Source organism: Topomyia yanbarensis, chromosome 1, assembly GCF_030247195.1.
Source record: "Topomyia yanbarensis strain Yona2022 chromosome 1, ASM3024719v1, whole genome shotgun sequence".
Taxonomy (NCBI): Eukaryota; Metazoa; Arthropoda; class Insecta; order Diptera; family Culicidae; genus Topomyia; species Topomyia yanbarensis.
This window is the reverse complement of record NC_080670.1, coordinates 55,713,979-55,735,478: the sequence shown is the minus strand read 5'-3', so window position 1 is coordinate 55,735,478 and position 21,500 is coordinate 55,713,979. Positions and strand designations below refer to the sequence as shown.

At 38.3% G+C, this 21,500-nt stretch overlaps 1 protein-coding gene and 2 non-coding genes across 3 annotated transcripts in view; 1 reads left to right on the top strand and 2 right to left on the bottom strand.

The window, feature by feature from the left end:
* The window catches only part of LOC131677643 (basic helix-loop-helix transcription factor amos), a 34,768-nt gene that overhangs the window by 4,811 nt on the left and 8,457 nt on the right, over positions 1-21,500 (bottom strand). Inside the window, exons 2-4 of the mRNA XM_058957540.1 lie at positions 6,211-6,420; positions 5,359-5,606; positions 5,136-5,288 (exon numbers count right to left, since the gene is read on the bottom strand). Coding sequence (XP_058813523.1) covers positions 5,136-5,288; positions 5,359-5,606; positions 6,211-6,420 — 611 coding nt within the window. The remainder of the gene's footprint in view (positions 1-5,135; positions 5,289-5,358; positions 5,607-6,210; positions 6,421-21,500) is intronic.
* Trnaw-cca (transfer RNA tryptophan (anticodon CCA)) lies at positions 4,235-4,306 on the top strand. The gene has a single exon. It is a non-coding gene; the product is annotated as a tRNA-Trp (tRNA).
* On the bottom strand, positions 4,405-4,477 carry Trnam-cau (transfer RNA methionine (anticodon CAU)). The gene has a single exon. It is a non-coding gene; the product is annotated as a tRNA-Met (tRNA).

Below are 21,500 nucleotides of genomic sequence, written 5' to 3'. Positions count from 1 at the left end.
CTAACAAATTGTCAATTCTCAACCCTCAGACATAATTCAACAGTTATCATTCAGCTCAGACAAAACCATACAGATTTCTCACGCACATTTAATGCCATTTTATTCATCCAACATGGAAGTTGGTGCTGATTCTTTTCTCCCCATCCGTGCTCCTTCTGCTGCTGTTCACACAGAATCGCAAACAGTTCATAAATAGATTAAACTATCACGGCGAGTTGCGCAAACTGAAACAGCAGATTGCAGACATTCACGAGTCTGTCGCTGAGATTTCCCGAGTCTGCCTCGATAGTACATCGGCGCTAGAGAATTCTCTAGATCTGTCATCAGTAAAAATATTTCGTTCTCCCGTCGCTCTTGAAACATGGTGTGCCAGCTTCCACATATGATGATTCTCGAAAGTTTGTTGTAAAGCACATGGCAAAAGAATCAGGTTAATCTTTAAATAAATTTTAAATAAACCTTGTGACTGTCATTTTTACTTAGCATTTAATAAAGTGCCTTTGCACCGAATTCTCAGAAGTGATAACTGTTCGTTCTTATCAGAGAGGGAAAAAATAGTCCAGTATTATTGTGTGCTCTCGCTCTGTATACATTGCAATACAAATATGACTATCTTAATACCTTAAGCCTAAATTAAGGTACTAACTAATATACACGTCGAATGTTTGTATGCCGATGATTCCGAAAAAGTGATCGGAATTCAGATACAGTATTTATATAACGAAACAACTTTATAACTCTAAAAAATCTTCAAAAAAATGAATTACACTAGTTTACAAATTTCAAAAAGTTGTGATATCCTCAACTTATTTTTATCATTATCGTAGTAAAATGGCCCGCTGAAAACGAAAATGCGATTGAAAAAATTCTGTATGGAACAGATTTTGAGATATTGCGAAAAAATCCGTTTTCGTATTTTAAAAAATTGGCCCTTCACTTCATCACAAATATCTCCAGTTGTACTCTACCGATTTTAATGATTTTAATATCATTTGATCGACAATTGCAAGACCTATCAATTATTCTTAGAACATGTTTTGATCACTATTACAATTAGATCTCTATTCAGTAATTAATTAAAAAATAATTGCCATTTCTTGCAAAAATTTTGGAATTTTTTTTTATTTGACGGTAAATTACTCAAAGAAGAACGATTTATTAAAGATTTTTTATTCATGGGTATTGAAATATGATCAATTACGAAAATAATGAGCGGTTGTTCATTGGAATCTAAATAAAAATATAGAAGTTATGAGTATTTTTGTAAAACATAGAAAAAGTCAGTTTTTTAGAGTTTTGCGTTTCTCATATAGAAAGGTTATGCAATTGGTCGGAATTTCGACTTTTCAACCGAGGCCCGAAGGGCCGAATATCTTATACCATTCGACTCAGTTCGTCGAGATCGTAAAATGACTGTATGTGTGTGAATGTGTCAAACAATCTCACCGATTTTTTTCAGAGATGGTTGGACTGATATGTACAAACTTAGTCTCAAATGAAAGGTATTACCTTTCCATCGGTCGCTATTGATTTTTTATTGATCCGGTTTCATATATACACTGGTACCACCATGATGTCCAAATGATGCAATACATATTAAAATGTGTGCAACATTACTTGTATTTGCGAGTCCAGATCGTTGATAACCCATCGGAGCCGTAACCGGAAGTCGAATAGAAATAAAATTTAATAACAGTTTTAAGTGACGTAACACCTAAGTTTGGTCATATCCGTCCAGTCATCACTGAGAAATGGATGTACTTGTTATTCTGAATTTGGATTCTTCCGCCGGCGCTTCCGGAACCGTCGATGGTGGCAAACGTGGCCAACGCGACTTTGAATCATTGTTAGTGACCTAGAGCTACAAATCCAAGCAGTTGTGGTCACATTTTGGAAAAAAAATTCACCTTTTTACATTCATCGCCGTATACGTTGAAATCGGGATTTGCTGCGTGTTCGTGCTTATCACCGTGTAATTCTGGAACCAGGAGTCGGATCGCTTAGAAATTCAACAGCAGCCAATGGGAACGTTGTACCTTTCATTTGAGAAATTTGAAGTTTATAAAAATTGGTAAAGAATTCACTGAGAAATAGGTATGACATTAGCGTAGGGACTTGGTAAGTTCCCCGGGGCATTGGGAACCATAATAGGTGGCCAATGTGGTCAAAGCGACTTCGGTGGGTCATCAATGATCTAGACACGCAAATCCTAGCAATGTTGCACACATTTTAATATGCATTGCATCATTTGGACATCATGGTGGTACCAGTGTATATATGAATTTGCAGTGTGATCGTACTCTTCAATCTGTAACTCCGGAACCGAAAATCGGATCAATAAAAAAATCAATAGCGACCGATGGAAAGGTAGTACCTTTCATTTGGACTAAGTTTGAACAAATCGGTCCAGCCATCTCTGAGAAAAGTCGGTGAGATTGTTTGACACATGCACATGTACATACATACATACATTCACACACATATAGTCATTTTACGATCTCGACGAACTGAGTCGAATGGTATAAGATATTCGGCCCTTTGGGCCTCGGTTGAAAAGTCGAAATTCCGACCGATTGCATAACCTTTCTATATGAGAAACGCAAAACTCTAAAAAACTGACTTTTTCTATGTTTTACAAAAATACTTATAACTTCTATATTTTTATTTAGATTCCAATGAACAACCGCTCATTATTTTCGTAATTGATCATATTTCAATACCCACGAATAAAAAATATTTAATAAATCGTTCTTCTTTGAGTAATTTACCGTCAAATAAAAAAAATTCCAAAATTTTGCAGGAAATAGCAATTATTTTTTAATTAATTACTGAATAGAGATCTAATTGTAATAGTGATCAAAAAATGTTCTAGGAATAATTGATAGGTCTTGCAATTGTCGATCAAATGATATTAAAATCATTAAAATCGGTAGAGTACAACTGGAGATATTTGTGATGAAGTGAAGGGCCAATTTTTTAAAATACAAAAACGGATTTTTTCGCAATATCTCAAAATCTGTTCCATACAGAATTTTTTCAATCGTATTTTCGTTTTCAGCGGACCATTTTACTACAGAAATGATAAAAATATTGTGAGGATACAAATCACTGTAAACTAGTGTTATTGAGTGTAAAAAAAATCTCAAGAAAAAAATTTCACTTTAAACAAGTTTTCGTTTTTTTTTTTCAAAAATCGGTCTCGAATAAATATTGATCCGTCATTTCAAACTCACAGACCCAAAAAAAGTGATTTCAGTGATTTTGTATAGGAACTGTCAGGTGCCCTTTGGATTTTATATTTCTGCAAAATAGCAAGTAGTATCGCGAAAAGTAAGCAAGCAAAAAAACGTTACCTCACATGCTTGTTTTTCGTGTGCTGTACAAATATCGACTATTTCTGGTCACGAATGGAAAAATTTCAAACCCTGATATATTCACATAATTACCATTTATCACACACTTTCAATGAAAAAATTGTACAAAAACGGAGCTCAAAAGGGTGTCGCACTTACCCTTTCGGGGTGTCGGTCTTACCCGTAGCGTTTTTAAAATGTCATTTTGGCAACCAATAATTTTTAACGAAACCAATTTCTTGAACCGCAGAAAAAATTATATATTGTTATAAACCATCTAAACAAGGAGTACAATTCAGGAACTTTGTGGTATTTGAGAAGAATGATTATGACCTATGAGGTTAAAGCCTTCAATTAAATAAACAAACAAACAAACAAACAAGAATGATTACGCTTAAGGTATCGGACTATCCCCCAGTTCCCCTAGACCCAATCATCAATTAAGCGGTGTTCTGAAATAAAAAGTAAATTTTCGTGCCGGTCTACTCCACATTCTGATGATGAGTTCTGATAAGAAATTGTGAATTGTCTTCTCGTCCAGATGGAATTTTCCTCTTAGGCGGACAAGTGAAAACATAAAAAAATTATACTATTTACATTTCCAAAACCTGAGAAAATAATGCGTATACTTGTTGGTGAAATTTCAATTTCACTACACAATTTTGAACAACGTTGAATGATTATGCTTCTGTGTACGCGAAAGGAAATTTAATATCGTGGAGCTATTTTTCACCCGCATGCGCTCTTTTTCAAATATATTCCGAAAAGGGGTCGGAAAAAGTGGGCGTCAACATTAGTTTTCCTTTCAATCTTCACATTCATGCCACTACTAGCCGAAGTGGTTTGATTTTTATATCACATCGGACAAAGTAGTGTATCAAGACTCCGTGGCGCAACGGTAGCGCGTCTGACTCCAGATCAGAAGGTTGCGTGTTCAAATCACGTCGGGGTCAACAGAATATTTTTTTGTTGTTTGTAAATCCAATTCGAATTGCTTGGAATAGTCTTTCAATGATAGAAGACTGAAAATGACGGACAAAAAATAAATTACTGCCCCGAGTGAGGATCGAACTCACGACCTTAAGATTATGAGACTTACGCGCTACCGACTGCGCTATCGAGGCGAGGTTGGTGGGGGAAGTCCTATTAGGCAATAAGAACTTATGGTTAGAACACAACTTGCTTCTCATTCAAGGGGTGAACCACCATATTTATGCTATAAAAGGGGGTGGATTTCGCACCCCACAGGTTGGTTTATGCTGTGGCCGTCGGCTGCGGGTATGTTAATTGACACTTGATGTTTTGTGGCAATTTTAATGATGCAACTGGGAAAACCTTTTAGATAATTGAATGCAACGAAAGGGGCTCGAATTTTCCCACCAATTAAACTCTGTGCGAACACTTACTTGTTTTGACATTTAATGTCAGCGGTAGGTGGAACCGCAATAAAAGCACAACTGTCGCATAACTCAATTATGGAACATTAGTAGAGTAATTTCATAGAAACGACCAAGCGATACCGCTGAATTGGAATTTAATTTATTACAGCGCTCTTAAAACCAGAACATTCCTCCCAGAAGAAACAAAAACGCTAGTCCCAGCCGTACAGAAAACCAGATACCGAACCAATAAAGATAATGATTCAATTATGAATATTGTGACTAGTGGTAGAGCCAACGCCAAGTAACGTACGGTTCTTTATCTCCGATGTGGCCTATTTATTCCGACACTGGAAGTGAATGAGTATTTCTGGTTTCGTAAACAATGTATCATTCAACTTACGTGCATCATACTCTTCTGAGCTCTCCGTTCTGCGTTGATCTTCCTAGACGAGGGAACCAGTTCCGCTCGGAAATCACAGGATGGATCTTGGCTGCCATTTACTACCGCTAGCAGATGCGCGATGTACGAGATTGCTAATCGCAAGGTTTTTATCTGGTTTGGGATATTGGTTAGTGGTTTTGGTTAAGCAATAACATGCAATCCGAACAGAAAATATACCAACCTTAGATAATTTGGTATCGTTCGGGACGTTGGGAATCCGATCCCGGAGCGAGGTGTATGCCGAGTTGATGCTTTGGGTGCGTCGGCGTTCTTTCTTGTTGGCCGTGTTACGTCTTTTGACGACTCGTACCACCGGTTGGCTTCCGGTTACGAGCGGGCTGGATGTGTTGATGGACGTCAAAGAGCACCCGTTACTACTGGTTGTGGTAGTTGGTGTGGTACCGAAGTAGCCCTCATCGCATATGTAGCCTACGGAAGGAATATTGCGTTAATGAGAAATCTCATTAATTCAGGCTATGTATTTTTCATATAACTAATTTTGCAACGTCAAGCTCACAAAGAGCTGAAAAAACTTTCTGTGACAAAAATTATTTCCCCACATCAAATCTTTTCGTCGAAAGTCAGCGAAATTTTACTGAATTTTTTTCGGCTGAGAGTCTCAGTAATCCAAGATGCCAAAAGTTCACAATTCGTATTCAATTCATTTGACAGATTCACTTTGAGGATAATTAGCAATTGAAATTGTCAATTTGACAGCGCAATCACCAAGTTCTCAGTCTTCCAGGCTGAATTACTGTAAATTCGGTAATTGTGCTGTCAATTTCACAATTTCAATTGCTAATTTTCGGCAAAGTGAATCTGTCAAATTGATTGAATACGAATTGTGAACTTTTGGCATCTTGGATTACTGAAACTTTCAGCTGATGAGAATTTGACAAAATTTTGCTAAAAATTACAACCAAATTTTGGTGTGTGGGCATACACACGTTTACCCTCGAATTTCAGCATTTTTCGCACAAGACACAAGATAATAGTATTTTAGTTTTAAAACATTTGAATCGATATTCCTTACTCGTTTTATCGTACCCGACGGAACAGTAAACCTGCTGCCCGTGCTGGTGCAGATGGTACTGGCCGCCGAACGGAGATGATCCTTCCGGTCCGGTCTGCGAGGGGAGCACATTCTGGCTGGGCGAGTATTCACCTCGATCTTCGTGGGATTCGCTGGAACTGCACGGTGAGCCCCAGTAGCCTTCCTCGTCCAAGGGTAGCACGTGAGTGCCTGTAGTGGTACAGCGGGAAACAAAAATAAATCGGTCGGTGAAAATGAAAACTGTTAGGATTTCGAATGTTCTTCCTCGAAAGCGTGCGATGTATCGTATCATGATGATTTGTTTATGGACTGCCTGCCGGCAGCCGGATGAAGAAAGGAACATAAATTTGTGTCTGTTTACACGAAAGCTTGACTAAACAAAAAATCTTGCTATATGAGAGCTGCAAATGAATCGAACCATCGTTGAAAGAGAAAGTCGATTAACGTTTACAGTAGAAGGATTATACGATCCTTTGCATGTTGAAAACATAGAAAAATCAGGACTAGCTGCTCACTGCCTGCCGATGACAGCCTAGCACTCTTGATGACACACAAGGGAATCAGATATAGGATGATATACTCTTGAAGCACTTGACTGTATTTATTTTAAAATGATGTGTTACTTCCTGCTTCAGGCTTCCTAATTGCTTATTTACGTATGAAGGCTCTAATTCAGAGATATGGTTCCTGAATTACAAATTGATCTGCCTAATCTCTAGTTTTGGTATGCAAAGTTATTCAACATCTGACGCACACAGTTCTAATTTCATTTTCGGCATTCCGTTTTTTTATTGTTCTAAATTGTAAACCGCCAGAAAAACGTGCCGTCCAGTTGTTAATGTAAACTCACGGTTAAACTTTATTACACCTTTCTTCTCTAAAAATAACACCTCACAAATGTGTTACTGCGATTAGGTTGCTATTTGGTTGTGTGTTACCCCCATTCCGAAATCTTTATTTACTACACGCAGTGATTTTTTGTATACACTATCAAAGCATTTATTAAGAGTTTTATTACTGGTTTCGATAAACAAAAAATAGCCTCCGCGATATGTTCTAATGTGTGTACTTGATGATATGATGAAAGATGCAGCCGGAGTAAACAGCTTCAAGGCGCAAAACGCAGTGGATCGAATTTCATCAACGATTTTTTGGACGTGTGCCGATGATTGCGTGTGTGTCTTCGTTGAAGCACCACTGCTACGTCGAGTCGATTATTCTGCTACCTACTTATAATTGAGTGGAACAGCCCTATTGATCTTAGTGGTCTTTTTCCTATCCATGAATCTTAGTTTTTTATTTTATTTTATTTGGAGCAGGGAAAAGTCTCCTGGATTCAGGTTTCATTCAAACTCATTCTCCAGAGGGTATAAAACCTCCTTATTTTAGTACCAACAATTTACGAATATCCAAATGATACATTTTACAACTTATTTCTACGACTAACACTAACATTTTCGTAACTAATAACTAGCACTGGGACAAAAGTTAACTTGACAAGAAATGAACAAACAATTTCTTGGTAACGTCACGGGAAAGGTAAAAGTTAAACGCATCAGAATATTTGTTGAATAGACGACACATACTAGTGAAAGGCTCATTATAACCGTAATTTTTTTCTGGTATAGGGGAGACGGAAGAATGGATGGGATTGAAGGCTACGACAACGAATGTCGAAATTCAGTTTCTGTCAGAATAATCTATTCGTAATTGTAGTAAATCGGCAATAAAAATTACTTTCGAAACATACAGACGAACAGACAGAAGCTCAAGATCGTTGAGTTTATAGCGATCTTAGACGACGAAGCGCGAATCGTACAAACTAACGTTGGATAGCTTCAATGCGTTGAATATTATTTTGATAGTAGATGTGACCAAACAACAACTGTATTCGAGCATAAAGCGAAACAAAGCACCATAAAATAGCCTTTAAGCAGTATACATCAGCGAAGTCCTAAGTAACACGCTGCGTTGTGACGATGATTTAGGCGGATTGCAGACAGACTTCATCATGTTTGACTGCTGATTATTTAATAAGAGTTGCTTAGGAAATGGTAAGTAGGCATTCATACCAATCCGACCCATATTAAAACTTCAACAGCATGATAGCCATCATTACCGGCCACGGAGGAGAATGACCCTTAGGGTTAAATCCTCTATAATAAACAACATCATCATCATTACCGGCCGCCCTCATCTCCATCGATCACGGGGAAGGATAAAGGATAAGGTAGACGGGAACTGTTGATGCTCCACCTACTTAAGTCCTTAGTAACAGCGAAAACAAAATCTAGAAGTTTAGATGCTTAGAAAGTAGTGTATTCTATATGCTCCTTAAGTTCAGTTCGAAATCAAGCAGAAATCTTAAGTCCATGATGGACGAACCTCGTTGTCTGCGAAATAATATAGCCGAACTTGACTGTTGGATGTTGGTGGGTGAAAGGGATAACTATGCATTTAGAGTTATTTAACTCCATCCTACACCAGTTTAAGAAGATATCCAATTGGGATTGCAGAAATTCATATGTCATTCAGGTTGAGGACCAGATGATTGCTCTGAGGTACCAAGATGACTGCTCTGAGGTACTCTAGAACTGGCAGGGGATGGAGAGGTCGCGTAGTCTCCTATTTTCACAGCCATTTCGCGTTCAGAAAGGTATTTGAGTAAAGCCAATTCAGTAATAAACCACTAAATCCAAGCCTGATAAGTTTGAAAACTGTAATCTAATGGTTAGTTTTGTCAAATCGGATGCTGCGATACTTGTAGTAGTGCTTGAAAGGAATTGATGGTAAAAGATGCGTAGGATATCAAGTTAGTAAAAGTTGATCTTTTCGGTATGAAGCCGATGACGCAACACTCTCTGTTGATGCAATTATTGTTAGCCCTGGATATGGAAGGTAATAGTTCCAGGGCCGTCCATAGACCATTCGGAATCCCTGGACACTATTGAATTAAGGAGCCCCGATCATTGAACAAGTGTGGGCAGATATATAATAAAAAGGTTATCCATTTTCTTCTAAGACTCCTTCAATTTTGAGCCAAGTAGACTATCAATTAAGTGTGTATGGAAGAAGTCATCAAAATATATGGAGTAAAACCATAGTTTAAGATTCCGTAACCAGGTGACATTATACACGCAAGATGATCTTGATCCGAAAATTTATTGCCAAGCGATTCTTTCTATTGCAGGATTCCCAAAAAATCAAAATCCCGGACACACTAAAGGAAGGAGTTACTAGCGATTAAAATAATTAATCATCATATAACAGAGAAGATTCATGTTTCAATCAAAAATTTCCAAGTAAGGCATATTGTGATGGCAATTGGAAAGACATTACATTTGAAGACTAGAAATAAATGATATTTAGTGGCGTTGCTCTTAGCATTTACATAACGTAGAAGTATACTAATGTATACAGCATTATAATCTGACGAACTTAAGATGTGGTAATCATAGTTGTATGACGTTATCTGAGGATGAAAAGTATCTTGGCCAAGCAGGGATGATAAAGTAGGATGGGCTGATCGTCCGCCATTTAGCCGTTCGTATTCCGTGATATGTTTAAGATGGTTATCATAATAAGTGCGAGGCTTCTTATGTCTCAACCCTCTTCTGCCCAAACCCATCCTCGGTGGAAAATATGCAATACACGATTTTATGCAGGTTTATAAAAATCAAAATGCTAATGAGCAGGACTACATTCCTGATGTAATAAAGTTTGACAACTAAATAACGAAATTCAACTATGGAAAAAATCCTATTCTCTTCCAATGAACATTCCTCTTCGCCGAATTTGCTACACTTGAAATCAATCGATATAATGTTGATTCTAGGCGCGCGCGAAGCTCACTCATGTTCCATTTTCGCTGTAGGAATAGATGTAACGGCTCCTTGCAATAGTTTTGGACACGTGTTTATTTTGACCTCATCGGGAAAACGTGGGGAAAAATACTAAATAGTATATTTTAAATATTAATAACCATCTCCATACTCACAATTTATAGAGTGGCCTTTGATTAACTAGCAAACCTGACTGCTGTTAACACCAACGTGTCTTGGTTTAATCCCAAAATTGAACGTTATAATCACATGGGCTACAATTCCGAACTACCATGGTACTGATTCGTCGATAAATGGCAATGGCAATATTGACGAAACAATGACAATATAAACTTAGCACTATAAATGACTTTCAATTCAAATTTCTGCTATTTTAGCAATGCACTAAGAGCATGTTATGCAGCGTTTTATTTTATATATGAGTTTCAAAGTTGAACTGGAACTGAAACAATCATATCCCCAGCAGAGCGTATTGTTTTATAATTTAAAACTGTTGTGCGACGCCGTTCTATTTGTTGCTGATTTTAAAACACGTTTAGAAATGTGTTTTAAAGACGTAAAGAGTTTTGAGCACAGAAACATAAACCAAATTGACTGGGGAAAAATAAATTTGAGTCCAGTACTGTCGAAGACATGGCGAGACATGAATTTTAAACTAACTATAACACCCGCACTATGCTATATTTCTCTTTTGTGGAGAAAAAAAAATTGGGTAAAAAACTATACTTTCTCTACTAAGGAGAACATTGTTTTAAATCACTTTGCGCGTTAAGGACACGAAACCTATAACTAAATTAGTTATTGGAGCCGTTTCGAGTTCCTTTCATCAGAATCCGATACGAACTTAGTTAACGGACTGTTTTCTTACGGGACATCATCACGTAGGACTAGAGGTTTGCTCAGAAACACAAATTGCGTTTTCGTTTTTTTGGAGTTAGCGTCAATCCGGCGCTGGCTTAGTCCGGCTATTTATATCGATCCTTAAGCGGGGTCCCCAAAATACCGAAAATTGAACGAGTGACAGTGAATCTCCAGAGGTGCCTTGTTTTGCGGTGCACATAATAACTCAAAATCTACTAGACCAATCATTTGAAATTCTACACCGTTCTTCTTCGCAATATTCATCATGTAATAACGGAAGTTTTTTTGACGTAGGACTACGTCTTTGTTTTCGATATAGGGGTGCACGTTGCGAATTCTACAAAAATAGCATGTAACGAAAAGTGGTCCAATTTTAATCGCATATAATTCAGCCACCTCACGATAAATTTTCAAATTTTTTGCGCATGTCGCCCCGAAATACTTCTAAGAATAGATTCCAATAGATAAACCCAAAGATTTTTGATATCATGGCATTAAAAATTTAAATAATGAACAACCTAGTCAAAATATCGCGCATTTACACACAGAAGATAGCGCTTCCCTAGTCCAGCACGACAGATTTGTGTACCTAGTGCGCTACGCTTCTATGAATGACGTCATCATCGACTATTTAAACGGATGGATTTCGCCAGAGCAGCTCAGTTGCCTGTTGAGCGGAAGACGAAGCAGGTCATTGCGTTGTGTGTTTTCACAGCCAGTGTAGCTGAGTTAGAAGTCCGTTACACTGCCTGTGGAGGTACGCTACCCAGTGAATGCGAATGAGCCTGTCCGTATGCTATCTTTTGTGTTGTGCTTGTTTCATGTATAATCGTTCGTACACAAAATAGTTTGTACATACGAGCTCCATTTGCAAACACGGTTAACATAGTGTCGTGGTATTAGTTGTCTCTTTCGCTCTACCCATCATCATCAGCGTTGATTCGTTTTGCTTTGTGCGCTTGGGTTTAATGTATGAGGCGAATGTGTAGGTAGATAGATCTAATTTGTTACTAAATTGCACAACGAAAGTTTATTATTTACATTCGATCAATTCATTGATTCATTTCTTCATCACGTGATTCATTTCCACTCAGCCAATAGTATTTTGATTCTACTAATAGGTACATATTACAAAGCCTATTTATGAATGAATACACTGCCACTTGAAAAACCGTTGCAAAAACGCATCTTGTGCATATATAAAATTGTTTTCAATTCTTATATATTTATAGTTTCGATATATGATTAAGACCACTGCATTCGCTATATTTGTATGCGTACTTTAGGAAAGTTATAATAATGGCAAAATATAACTGCTTGGTCTATACATGAAATGTGATTATATTGTCTAAAATTTGATTTTTCTTCACTGGGTTTTTTACCACACACAATCGAAAAGGTTTTACAAGCTAATCTTATTCTATAAAGATTTAGTTCCAGATATTAGTTCGGTCACAGTTTTCTGTACTTTCTTCAGATCTTCTTAAATAAGTTTAATCGGATTCGATCACCTGCTACAAATGAAATGACCTGATAACCAAGAAGGTTTGGTTCAATATGTAATATTCGATGTTGATTGGTTGTGATTAAACCATACGTAAGAAATATGTTTGATTTATTATTACTATAAATGTACTAAGAAAATAAATATTTTACATTAAATAGTATAGTCCTACGTCTGGAGCTCGTGCAACCCCATTGGGCTGCCCCTTGTAGTTTTTATTTTTTTCTCGATTTTTGAATTTTTTGTAGCACTTTGAAGCCAAAAATAATAATGACAATAGGTTTGCACAAAGCTCCCGTAGTTACCTGAGGCCTGGCCAATCATGTGAAGAAGAACTCTGCAAAATTTCAGAGCGATTTGTGCAGGAGATTTTGAGTTATGATGTACACCACAATTTCCCTCTTGCCCCTCCGTTGACAAGCGTGAACAATGCCAGTATCCGCACCCCCTCCCTGCAATGTCCACGTGGACTTTCCAATTTTTTTTCAGGTAATTTAAGAAAAAATGTTATTTTTTGTAGTTTCATTCAATATTAAACATAAGGAATATTTTGAAATTTATTTTAGTACATACGCTAAACGAAGTGATTGGAAATTCAAGTGGTAATATGTAACACGTCGCGTTTTTTAATCAATGAATCTACTGAATCATGTACAGCGACATGAAAAACTGAAAACGTCTCCAAATGAGATAATTGTTCCAAATATTCCTCCTATCCGCGAATCCTCCTACCCTGTGAGAGTAGTTCGTATAAGTTCTCTTAAATAGGTCTCTATTCTAGTACCTTCCCGGTCAAACCATTCGGAATCTGATTCGGTATCCTGAATGGATTCAGTATGGATTTTGAGTTGGAATCCATACTGATTCTATTCAGAAATGGGTTTGACTGCGTTGCGATTTAACATCTGCGAATATTTTCTAAAATCCTTAGGGTGGGTGCTCCTATAGTTGAGGTGTACAAATCGTTGCAGTGGTGGGTTATACACCTAACTAAAGTACCAACCAGCAACAAATATTATTTCTTAACAGTTTTTGCAACCGGCCGAGACGATTGTGCCTCCAGGTGGAAGGTTTTGTTCTCGAGAGAGTGACGGAGTGCGAGACGCTGATGCGTTTTTGTGGGAGAGAGAGACCAGTTTGTTAAGTGTGAGTCGACAGTTGATACGTCGGAGGCGTGGTCAACGGCATCCTCGGTGTTTTGACAGCAAACCGCGGGTAGACGAATTTGCCTACCGCGGTGGCAGAATTCGACAGTGATCGTGCCTGTACACACAGAAAAAATATATTGTATTGGTGTCGTCGGGCAATTCTAATCGACGAGAGGGGAAGCGTCACAGGTAGACCCATTTGCTCTATTCGTCTACCGCAGAAGTGGTACGACGAATAAGGAAAACAAGTGGCACCGAAAAGTGCCGCATCGACAGTGGGATTTTCGCAGCAAGCCACAGGTAGCCACATTTGTTTACCGCGGCGGTGGAAACGGAGAGAGCGCGCTTGTGGTGGTGATACCGATGAGCAGCTTAACCGGAGAGAGTTTTGAAGTGTTGCAGGTAGGCCTATTTCTCTACTGAAGAAGCAACGCGACGAAGAAGGACATCAAGTGTCACATTGTCAAACAACGGGCACCGAGTTTACAACGTAACACATGAGGTGTGTTCTACAGGTATAACAGGTATATTTTTCATTCCTTTTTGTGATAGTTTTTCTTGCTAGGTAAAATGGATGAAGAGATGGGAGAACGAGTAACAGACCCTCCCCCTAAGCCTTATGCTGAAAATGTAAATCCGACTAGAATTAAAATTTACCCAGAGTCGTCAACGGGACCATGGATTGTATTTATTAGGCGTAAAGTAAAGGCGCTAAATATTATTCAAATTTCTAAAGATTTGACTTCGCGATTCTCGGATGTAAAAGAGATCGTCAAAGTCAATAAAGATAAAATACGCATTGTCGTTGGTAGTCTCAAACAAGCCAATGCAATTGCTTCTTGCGAGCTTTTTACGCGTGAGTATAGAGCGTATATTCCTTCAAAGGAAATTGAAATTGATGGGGTCATCACAGAATCGAGTTTGACTGTTGATGACATAATTAAGCATGGGGTTGGTCGTTTCAAAGACACCATACTTAAAGACGTAAAGATACTTGAATGCAAGCAATTGCATTCAGTATCACACGAAGGAGATAAAAAAGTTTATCGACTGTCTGACTCATTTCGAGTGACTTTCGCTGGGTCTGCGCTGCCCAACTATGTCATTATCGATAAGATTCGTCTCCCTGTTCGCCTTTTTATCCCTCGTGTAATGAATTGCCTTAATTGCAAACAGCTTGGCCACACAGCCACTTACTGTTCCAATAAGGCACGGTGTGGCAAATGTGGGGGTTCTCATCAAGAGGATACATGCAATGAAAATTCAGAAAAATGTTTAATGTGCGGAGAAAACTCACATGAGCTCTCTGCATGCCCCATTTATAAATTGCGTGAGGATAAAATTAAACGATCCTTGAAGGAGAGGTCTAAGCGCTCCTATGCAGAAATGTTGAAAAATGCTACCCCTAAACCCATCTTCTTAGAAAACACTTACGCATCTCTATTTTCGGAACAGTCTGACTCTGACGGAGCGTGCGAAGGTACATCATTTGTTTTACCCGGAAATTCCAGAAAAAGAAAACAGTCTTCTTTTCCCAAGCTGCCAAGAAAGGGCCTTAAAATTTCTCCACCAATAGATAAACTGCGCCCAAAACCGAAAAATTCCGATTCAAAACCGAAATCAATTCCGCCCGGTTTTGGGAACGTACAATCCAAACAGAACACCATTACTGGAAATAATAAAATTTCGACTTCCTCTGAGCCTCAGCCGGGGGTAGGATTATTGAAATTTTCTGAAATTGTTGATTGGATTTTTAAAGCATTCAATATTTCTGAACCACTAAAGAGTATACTTTCAGCTTTCCTCCCAACAATTAGAACATTTTTAGAGCAGCTGATTGCTCAATGGCCCATCCTTGCAGCGATTGTATCTTTCAATGGGTAATTCACCTCCTCCAATGAAAGATTCCATCACTGTTTTTCAGTGGAATTGCAGAAGTATCATACCTAAAATTGATTCCTTAAAAATTTTACTGCATAATTTAAAATGCGATGCTTTTGCTCTATGTGAAACATGGCTTACCTCAAACATTAATTTCAACTTAAATGATTTCAACATTATTCGCCTAGACCGAGACACCCCGTATGGAGGAGTGCTTCTAGGAATTAAAAAGTGCTATTCTTTCTATAGAATTAACATCCCCTTGTTTGCGGGCATTGAGGCTGTAGCTGTCCAAACGAACATTAAAGGCAAAGACATGTCTATCGCTTCTATATATATACCTCCCAAAGTTCAAATTGGACAACGTCAAATTTTTGAGGTAGTGGAATCCATGGCTGCTCCGCGTCTGATACTGGGAGACTTCAACTCGCACGGAGTATTGTGGGGTTCCCTCTACAATGATAATCAATCCTCTTTGATATACAATGTTTGTGACGAATTTAATATGACAGTTTTAAATACTGGCGAAACAACACGCATCCCCAGACCTCCTGCACGTCCAAGTGCATTAGATCTATCTCTGTGCTCGACATCACTTCGGTTAGATTGCACGTGGAAGGTTGTACCTGATCCTCACGGTAGCGATCATTTGCCAATCGTTGTTTCAATTAACAGTGAATTAGGCCTCACGAATTCAATCAATGTTCCTTATGACTTAACACGAAATATTGATTGGAAAACATACGAAACATTAATTTCCACTTCTCTTGCTTCGACAGAAGAGCTACCCCCTACCGAAGAATATGAATTCTTAGCGGGTTTAATTATTGAAGCAGCAGAACAAGCCCAAACGAAATGCAATCCTGGAATGACAATAAATAGACGGCCCCCTAATCCTTGGTGGGACAAAGAGTGCTCTGATGCATATGAAGCTAAACAAGTTGCCTACAAAGAAATTATGAAACAGAAAGGGGGTATACGTGAGAACTTTGAAAATTATTTCATTTTGCAAAACAAATTTGACAGTATACGTCGTGCCAAAAAGTCTAGTTATTGGAGACGCTTCGTTGATGGCTTGTCAAGAGAAACATCAATGAGTACTCTTTGGAACACAGCCAGAAGAATGAGGAATCGAAACGTGACTAATGAAAGCGAAGATTTTTCGAATCGTTGGATATTTAATTTCGCCAAGAAAATTTGTCCCGATTCTGCTCCTGCGCAGAAAATCACTCGCGATGTTCCCACAAGTAACGATTTCATAGATTCGCCTTTGACAATGATGGAATTCTCAATTGCACTCCTCTCATGCAACAATAATGCTCCGGGACTAGACAGAATTAAATTCAACTTGGTGAAGAATCTGCCTGACCTAGCAAAAAGACGCTTGTTGAATTTATTCAACAAGTTTCTTGAGCAGAACATTGTCCCGCACGACTGGAGACAAGTGAGAGTTATCGCTATTCCAAAACCAGGAAAGCCAGCCTCCGATCATAACTCGTATCGACCGATTGCAATGCTATCCTGCATCAGGAAATTGTTGGAAAAAATTATCCTACGACGTCTCGACAATTGGGTTGAGGCGAACGGCTTGCTATCAGATACCCAGTTTGGTTTTCGGAGGGGAAAGGGAACGAATGATTGTCTGGCGCTACTTTCGTCAGAAATCCAACTCGCTTACGCAAAAAAAGAACAAATGGCGTCTGTGTTCTTAGACATAAAAGGAGCATTCGACTCAGTCTCCATTGATGTTCTCTCGCAGAAGCTACATCAATGTGGTCTTTCACCGATATTAAATAATTATTTATACAATTTATTGTCAGAAAAGCACATGCATTTTTCATATGGCGATTTGGCGACACTCAGAATAAGTTACATGGGCCTCCCACAAGGCTCTTGTCTAAGCCCCCTTCTCTATAATTTTTACGTGAATGACATTGATAATTGTATTGTCAGCCCATGCACTTTAAGACAACTTGCAGATGATGGGGTGGTTTCTGCCACAGGACCAAAAGCTATAAATTTACAACAACCATTGCAAGATAGCTTGGATAATTTATCAATTTGGGCTTTAAAGCTGGGCATCGATTTCTCTACGGAGAAAACAGAGTTGGTCGTTTTCTCAAGGAAGCGTGATCCAGCTCAGCTTCAGCTTCAGTTGGTTGGTAGAACGATAGCCCAAGTCCTGACTTTTAAATACCTTGGAATTTGGTTCGATTCTAAAGGCACATGGGGAGGCCACATTAGGTATCTAATAACGAAATGCCAACAAAGGATAAATTTTATGCGAACAATAACTGGATCATGGTGGGGTTCTCATCCAAGTGACATGATAAGATTGTATCAAACAACAATACTTTCAGTAATGGAATATGGGTGCATCTGTTTCCGTTCAGCTGCGAACACTCACATTATTAAACTGGAACGGATACAGTATCGCTGTTTACGAATTGCCTTAGGTTGCATGCAGTCGACCCATACAATGAGTCTTGAAGTACTAGCGGGAGTTCTTCCTTTAAAAGACCGATTCTGGGATCTCTCTTCTCGTTTACTTATTCGATGTGAGGTTATGAACCCACTGGTAATTGAAAATTTTGAAAGACTTGTCGAGCTTCAACCCCAAACCAGATTCATGACAGTGTATTTCAATCACATGTCACAAGAAATAACGCCTGCTAGGTATGTTCCCACATACGTCAATATACTAGATATTCCTGAATCCACTTTATTCTTCGACACGTCCATGCAAGCAGAGATTCGTGGAATTCCGGATCATCTACGCTCGCGGGAGATCCCTAAAATATTCACAAGTAAATATCAACACATAGACTGCCTTAAAATGTTTTACACTGATGGGTCACGAATCAGTGAGGCCACTGGTTTCGGTATTTTCAACAATAATTTTTCAATTTCTCTCAAACTTGCAGAACCCGCCTCTGTTTATATAGCGGAACTAGCAGCAGTTCACTATAGTTTGCAAATAATTAATACTTTAACCCCGAACCATTACTTTATCCTCACTGATAGTCTCAGCACAATTGCAGCTCTACGCTCAAAGAGGATTGATAATCACGATCCATTCTTTTTGGGGAAGATACGAGAATCTCTGAGTAACCTGACAAGAAAATGTTATAAATTTACCCTAGTGTGGCTCCCCGCCCATTGCTCTATTGCGGGCAATGAGAAAGCTGATAATTTAGCCAAGATTGGTGCACTAGATGGTGAAATATATGAAAGACCCATCGCTTACAATGAATTTTATAGCGCTTCTCGACAGAGGACACTTGCTAGTTGGCAAACATCTTGGGACAATGGAGATATGGGACGATGGCTACACTCAATTATCCCTAAAGTATCAACGAAGGCATGGTTCAAAGGATTGGATGTAAGTCGGGACTTCATCCGTGTGATGTCTAGGCTCATGTCCAATCATTATACTTTAGATGCGCATCTCCGTCGTATTGGGCTCGCTGAGGGTAATCATTGTGCTTGTGGAGAAGGTTACCATGACATTGAGCATGTTGTTTGGTCCTGCACTGAATATCGTGAAGCCAGATCACAATTAGTAGATTCTTTACAAGTCCGAGAAAGACCAATCCATGTTCCTGTTAGAGACATCCTGGCGTATCGCGATCCTCTATACATGGAACTTATCTATCATTTTCTAAAAACAGCGTCTGTCAAAATTTAATTAAATTCATCTCCTCATACTCTCATCCAAGGCTAATCATTCACCAATTAAAGTGTCCTAGAATATTTAGTTTTTAAATTTAGACAATAACAGAAAAAAAGTAAATAAATACACCCGAAAATACTAGATCATTATGAAATACAACAATGTAAGGAAAAAAGCAAACAATAAAGTGATTTCAGTGTTAGTTTTAGACAAAGTACTAGTATAGTTAAAATTAGTCTTAAGGATTTTTGTAACGTGCTATGTAAAAAAAGAAACTGGCGTAAAAAGCTTTTGCAAATGCCGTGTCAAATAAATGTATGGAAAAAAAAACAAATATTATTTTATCGATTCATCGCACTAAAATTATGCTAAAATAAAACTGTTATCCTTGAAATTTGCTCAAATAACTATTGAAAAAAATGATTTTCTTTGAATTTTGAGCTCCCTTGCACCTATAGTTGATATAGTGTACCTATAGTTGCAAGTCCCATAAGAAATCAATGGGATTTGCAACAATAGGGATCTTTAATTTGGAAAAATTGTGCCAGTTTTTCATATGTATTGGTAGCGGGTGTTCTTACGAGTACACTCATATCATTCTTAAACCTTAATTATTCTTTTATGATTTTTAAATTTAAGAAAACCAAATTAAACTCAACCAGCAAACTGACAGTTGTCCTACTAAATGACGTATCTGCAAATATCTCGTTCGCCTCATTGTTAACCGGGACAGCACCCCACACAGCATGATCTGGTACTTTGTCAATCCGCTAGCAACCTGCCATCTCAAGTTTCATCTGCAAACTATAGTAGATCTGATAAGGCAACCTATAGGGTCGTGCAAGTCGCATGGGTTTGGATGTGTTATTGTCCTAAAAGGAAACAAACTAAAAAATGTTTTTTTCAATAGTTTCGGGCCAAAAAATTGAAAAAGGACTGAGATATTAACTCACGGTACTAATCTGCATCAGAATATGCCTTAACCCGCACACCCCTAAAGATCCCTATAGGAACCGAAATTAGCGATTGCACCACTATTGGTACATGTGTTCTTATAGTGGCACAAGCGGTTTTGAATACATAAATTGGTTATTAAACCATCGATATATTTTTCCAATGAAGTAGGGATTGAAAGATTTCTCTTGATGTGTGTGTGTGTGTGTGTGTGTGTGTGTTAACCCTCCTATCTCCCACTAGCTGGTAGTAATTTACAGAAAAAAGATGTTTGCATGTATTTAAACATTCATGCAAATAACTTGATTCACGGAATTAGGAAGGTGTTAGCTCAATTTACTTTCCGATGACCCATTTCGTGTACAGTGCCAGACATGTTCCGAGGTCATCGTTCCATCAACTAGCCCCGCCTTACTGTAATGTTTGTATCAATTGGATTGTAACATTACAGTAAGACTTTCGATTCCATTTAAGCAGGAAATCGACGCGTATTTAGTATATTGGTTCAATTTGTATATATAACATAACACATGTGTACTAAAAAACTTACCATTTTTGTAATTTTCTACCTTCATTTCTATCTCGCATTCATGTCTCCTTTGACTCTCATCCACATTTCTTGAATTCCTGCTTATTTAAGAAAGAAAAGGGGAAATAATAAAAAAGAACCGATAGACTCCGTGTTTTCCTCAGCACTTTCGTTTCTCTTAGTCTGGTGTCACTGCCTGTTGGACTTGTGTAAGTTGTTCCATTCGAGATCTCCAAGGGGCTGTAATTGGAGGAAGATCTGACTTCTATCCAGAAATATCAGTTTTTCACATTAATAGATTATATATGAGCACTACAAAACAATCCCGTGTATAATGCAACCATTTTTTGAACATTTATATGTACATATACACACATATAATCTACGCCGAAACCCGAAGGGCTTTTGGTCATTTGTCAACACGAAGCGAAAAGAAACTGGACTTCCATCAAGGATGCTTTACGACGGCGAAGAAACTACGACAACTGTGGCGAAATGTACGCTGTTTGCCAGATTCTTCTCGAGTGTTTTTTCAACTGACTCGCCAACCGCAATCGAACTCGAAAATGCTTCTCGTGACGTTTCTGCTTGTGCTGTTGATTTGGATGTGTTTACTGTCTCTGAACAAATGGTTATATCTGCAATTCGGAAAACCAAGTCATCTTATGCACCCGGCCTCAGTGCTATACCTTCAACTGTATTGAAAAAATGTTCGGACTTACTTGTAACACCACTTGCATATATTTTTAACCTATCGCTTCAGCAGCAAACGTTTCCTGAGGATTGGAAATGCTCAGTTATGTTCCCGGTATTCAAGAAAGGTGACAAACGCAACATAGCGAACTATCGCGGAATCACTTCGCTAGGAGTCGAATCT